At 38.1% G+C, this 4,871-nt stretch overlaps 2 protein-coding genes across 2 annotated transcripts; both read right to left on the bottom strand.

Moving 5' to 3' along the window:
- Positions 1-277: 277 nt before the first annotated feature.
- Positions 278-1,009, bottom strand: LOC105570880 (antifreeze protein Maxi-like). Its single transcript, XM_012028332.1, has 3 exons — positions 987-1,009; positions 525-791; positions 278-425 (listed from the first exon to the last, which is right to left on the bottom strand). Exons 1-3 carry the CDS (start codon positions 1,007-1,009, stop codon positions 278-280), a joined length of 438 nt encoding a protein of 145 aa, XP_011883722.1.
- Positions 1,010-2,367: 1,358 nt separating this feature from the next.
- On the bottom strand, positions 2,368-3,471 carry LOC105570879 (histone-lysine N-methyltransferase EHMT2-like). Its single transcript, XM_012028331.1, has 2 exons — positions 3,363-3,471; positions 2,368-3,107 (listed from the first exon to the last, which is right to left on the bottom strand). The coding sequence occupies exons 1-2, from the start codon at positions 3,392-3,394 to the stop codon at positions 2,963-2,965; spliced, it is 177 nt and encodes a 58-aa protein (XP_011883721.1). The 5' UTR covers positions 3,395-3,471; the 3' UTR covers positions 2,368-2,962.
- Positions 3,472-4,871: the final 1,400 nt, after the last annotated feature.

Raw genomic sequence — 4,871 nt, 5'->3', positions numbered from 1 at the left:
AGACTCTAACACGCGAAATGTGCCTCGTTTCTATTACAGAATCACTCCAGCATCCCCTTAAAGGCCAATGTCCACGATGCTAGAACTTGGTCCAAGTTCTAGTTTCGAGAAATCTGTAGCCAATCAACGTACAGCTATTCCATAAAAGCTGCAAGTTGATTGGCTACATGTTTCCTGGAACTAGAACTTGGACCAAGTTCTGGGGTTAGCTCACCTTGACCGGGTCGAAATCAGTGTAATTTTCATTTATTACATTTTTTTTATTTTTCCAATACAATTATTTATTAACAATAAAAGTTAATGTTTCCCGTCCAGTAGCCTGGACCTTGGCCACGTCCGCGTCCGCGTCCGCGTCCGCGTTCTCGTCCTCGTCCTCGTCCCCATCCTCGGCCTTCCCCTCTGCCCCCTCTGCTCCTTCCGCCTTTCTGCCATCGAGCTGAAAAATATAAAATAAACTGTATTATGTGAGCCTGTATATAAAACATAATAAATAAATTATACTCATATTGATTATTTATACTTACGTTTTGAGAATACTTCTCGCGACGATGTCGGCGGCGGCGGCTGCTGCAGCGGCGGCGGCAGCGTTAGCGGTGGCTGCTGCGGAAGCGGCTGCGGCGTCGTCGCCGTTGTCGTCGTCGTCGTCGTCGGCGGCGGCGGCGGCGGCTGCAGATTCGCCGTCTTTGTCGGCGGTAGCGGAGGCGGCGGCGGTGGCGGCAGCGACGGCAGGAGTTACTGTGCAGATGCTGAATTTACACTTTGTTGTTGTAAATTCAGCATTTCCACGTCCTCTACAGCATTTAACAATGCACGGTCGAGGTTTCTGGAATCGGAAAGAATATAAATAATTATTTTGCCAGTAATTGATTACGAAAAATGGTTCACACCCTGGCTGAGGTAATATTTTTCGCAATAAATCGCAATTGGCAATCATTAGCCGTCATGCATTAGAAAAATATACATATACTCGTATTTGTTGTACTTACGTGTCGTTCATCTCAGGGTCCATCTCTGTTTGACCATTTCGTCTTTTGTCCCGAGGTAACATAATATTATCAGTGCCACACGCGACGCGACGCGCCACGTGAGACTCGCGCGCCGTGCGATGTCCAATGAGTGTACAGCTTTTAGCCCGGGTCTATAATAGATGTAGTAACCTTAGGTCGTAAGAAATTGACCAATCACAAGCGATTATTCTTCTCGTCACTTCAGACTGTGATTGGTCAATAAATGTACGTGTCTCTTGATATCTACTACTATAGTAGAAATAACGTTCAATCCTTTAAGACATTACTTTTTAATTGTTCAATGTCGTAAGAATATATAATAAATCACGTATGTAGCGACACCAACTGTGTAATTATGTAGAGATTTACATGGTCGATAAAACTACATTATCTCTAGGGATTAACAAGGTCGATAATGTTGGTGGTGCATAATCGACTGTGATCTTTCATGACAGCTGTAATCAGTGGTCGTTGTCAATGTAAAAATTGGTTATGGTTTGTGTTTCCATTTCATGGGTGGCCGTTTCGAGTTCGTTGCGATATTTTGTGACACGGAAATTGAAATAGGTATTGTGGTAAGTCATCATAGATTGCATGTATTGTGTTATCATTTCATGCGTGACCGTTTCAATTTTGTCGTAGGATTGTGTGTCTTGGGTGACACGGAAAGTATTTATTATAGCTATTTTGGTAAGTCTTAATAAACATTTGTCTGTTATTTGAAATAACATGTAGATTAAATCGTCAAATTTATCATTGTCACGTACGATATCCGATTTCCGCGATGTAATGTCAAAAAGCAGGACCGGCAATAAAATCTAGTATGTTTTGATGACTTTTGACAAAATATATGTTTTATAGTCATATTTTTGCTAATTCTTAAAAAATGACGTGTTCATTATGCACTGATTAAAAGGGAAACAATAAATATGTGCTCGTTACATGCTCACCCCATACAGCACAGGTAGATTCTGAGTATATACGCAGTATATCGCAAACGTAGATTGTGTATATCCCAGTAATATTCGAAATACGTACCAGGATATTTTGAGAATGTACGGAGGATGTTCCTATGTCTGCCCTAGAAGCCTACTCAGTATGTACTGAGAATATTTCTTGGTATATCATAGAAACATCCTCCGTACATTCTCAAAATATCGTGGTACGTATTTCGAATATTAATGGGATATACACAATCTACGTTTGCGATATACTGCGTATATACTCAAAATTTACCTGTGCTGTATGGGATAGGTGTAAGATAAAAAGTAGATTCTTCATTCAATGTTTTTATATAATTCAATGTTTATTTTATTTTATATTACATAAAATGTATTTTATTTCAGGTTATATAAAATGTATATTATATAAACTGTTTATTTTGTTATTTTATATAATTCAATGTTTTTATATAATTTTTCAAACTTAATCTCTGTGTTTGGTATCAAATAAAAACTGTAAAGTACAATACCATATTTTTAATAAATAAAAATTAAAACTTTGCTGAAACAAAAATTCAGACTAAAAACAAAATGATACCTACTTATTAGCTTTTTACCGTAAAATTCTCTAACTTTGTGACAGGATCCTAACTATGTGACACTCAGGGTTTTGGCCAAACAGAGCTCTCTCGTGGTTCTGGATTAATCTTAAAGTTCGAAAAAATGCCTGGAGGTAGCGACACCGTTTTTCGAACTTTAAGATTAATCCAGAACCACGAGAGAGCTCTGTTTGGCCAAAACCTTGAGTGTCACATAGTTAGGACCCTGTCACAAAGTTAGGGGCTTTTACGGTACCTAATTGTAAAGATTCACAAAAATTTAGAAGTTTTGTTAATTATTATTTGATACTTAACAGTTTTATCATGTAAAGTACAATACCATATTTTTAATAAATAAAAATTAAAGCTTTGCTGAAACAAAAATTCAGACTAAAAACAAAATATATGATACTTATTAGCTTATGACAACTGTGTGGTCCACATTGATGTTGCTCGTGAAACAATTCTCCGTTACATAAAGAAAGTCCGTCGGCTTGTCCTCAGAATCGTATCCGTTGACACACTGTATAGGATTCGTTTCCTTTCCGCGTGAAATGTCGCTGTAAAAAGAGAGAACGGATGATACAAGAAAATTATCATAGAACAAAAATCAGGCAAATAAAGCGACCTTTTATTCATCGTACACATGATGTAATCTTTGATGTTGTAACTCAGTTGACGCAATAATCTCGACAGAAATTGCGTAATAAAATTTCTTAATACACCGAACTCTTTCATAAAGAGTTACGTTATGTCACTCGTATATTTTTTTTATACAGATAGCCGTGCTGTACTTGATAAAATTCCGTACTTACTTCGTCAATATCTTAACAGTCTTCTCCCACATATGCTCGGAGAGTTCGTTGACTTTCGCGTTCAATCTCGTCCACGCCGACCCACACGTTGTCCGATAAAGCAGAGTTGTATGTCCTTACAATTTTTTTATAGAATAAGGTATCGCAGTAGAATCTCGATTGTTCCTCCGAAGGAGATGCAGCACGTCGTCGTCGTTACTCTCGTCCGCCGATCTGTTCTCGGCACTGTCCGCGCTCGCTGGATTGCCGGTCGGGCGAGATGGATTTCTCAAAGCTGCAAGGCACAAAACTATTACAATGAATCCCGATTGCTAAAGTAGGTGATCGCGTCACAACGCAGTATTCGTAATGATAGCATACTGTACCTTCGGATAGATTACGTTGGATTACGTCGCCGGAAAAACCGCGTCTCCTCTCGTCCACGCCGACCCACACGTTTGGTTAGGGAAAGATGGCGGTGATAATCCCCACCATCCCCACATTCGTGTTGACATTGGCGCCATCTAGTTTATGTAGCATTTGGTGGAACTACACCGAGGTCCAAGTTCTTACATATAAGTGTCCACCCCCTGGTTCTTACATCTACTTTTGATGGCGAAAATCGGTCCCAAGTAAACCCTACGGCGTGGCCGCTCTCAGGCTTATCTCTGCTCATACTATGAATGTACGTACTGTACATAATATACTGAGAATATCCCTATAATATCTCCTGTAGTATATCAGTTTTCGTATATTTTTGGGATGTCACCAGTGTGTTCTAAGAACATATATAAAAGTATATTTTGAGAATATACATAACAATATATTCTGATAATATACGATACATATACAAGAAATAATATACTGTAAAAGATGTTCTGAAAACATCCTAAAAATATACGAAAATTGATATACTACAGGAGATATTATAGGGATATTCTCAGCATATTATGTACGGTACGTACATTCATAGTATGAGTATAGAATATTCGTACAATATCATGTGCTGTCTGGGACCAGTACGGTAGTGTATCCAAGCTTTCTAATCTTGGAACTTTTAAAACGTTGTGTTTGCTCCTTTTTAATTAATCTTAGAGGTGCTAATAAACGTATCAATTTCTAATGTAATAACGAAATACCATATAAATTTTATTAAAAGTTGTAGGAAGGTAACAGTTCCTCTGGCTGGTCTTGCCTTTTATCATTACATCGCCGAAATCGGATCTCGTATATGATGTTACGTCGTTGATGACAAATTAAGATTATATTATTGTCTACATTAACTGTAGAAGTTTGAGGAGACTTTTCTATAAAGCTAAAGATGCCAGTAAAGAGTGACTAAAAATCGCATGGCTTGCGGCCCTCGATTTCGGGATCGAATCGTATGCAAATCACTTCCTTATGGTAAGATATTAATGGAAAAAAAGTTTCAACTTGAGGTGACATTTAGTTTGGAAATATGAGAGGTCAAAGTTCTAAAAAAACTAACTTTTTCGGAATATGCTTTTTCTGAATTATGTTATACAGACC

The sequence above is a fragment of the Vollenhovia emeryi genome, unplaced genomic scaffold, assembly GCF_000949405.1.
Source record: "Vollenhovia emeryi isolate VEMERY1.0 unplaced genomic scaffold, V.emery_V1.0 DF941642.1, whole genome shotgun sequence".
NCBI classification, from domain to species: domain Eukaryota; kingdom Metazoa; phylum Arthropoda; class Insecta; order Hymenoptera; family Formicidae; genus Vollenhovia; species Vollenhovia emeryi.
Note: the sequence above shows the minus strand (reverse complement) of the source record. Positions and strands in the feature narration are given on the sequence as shown.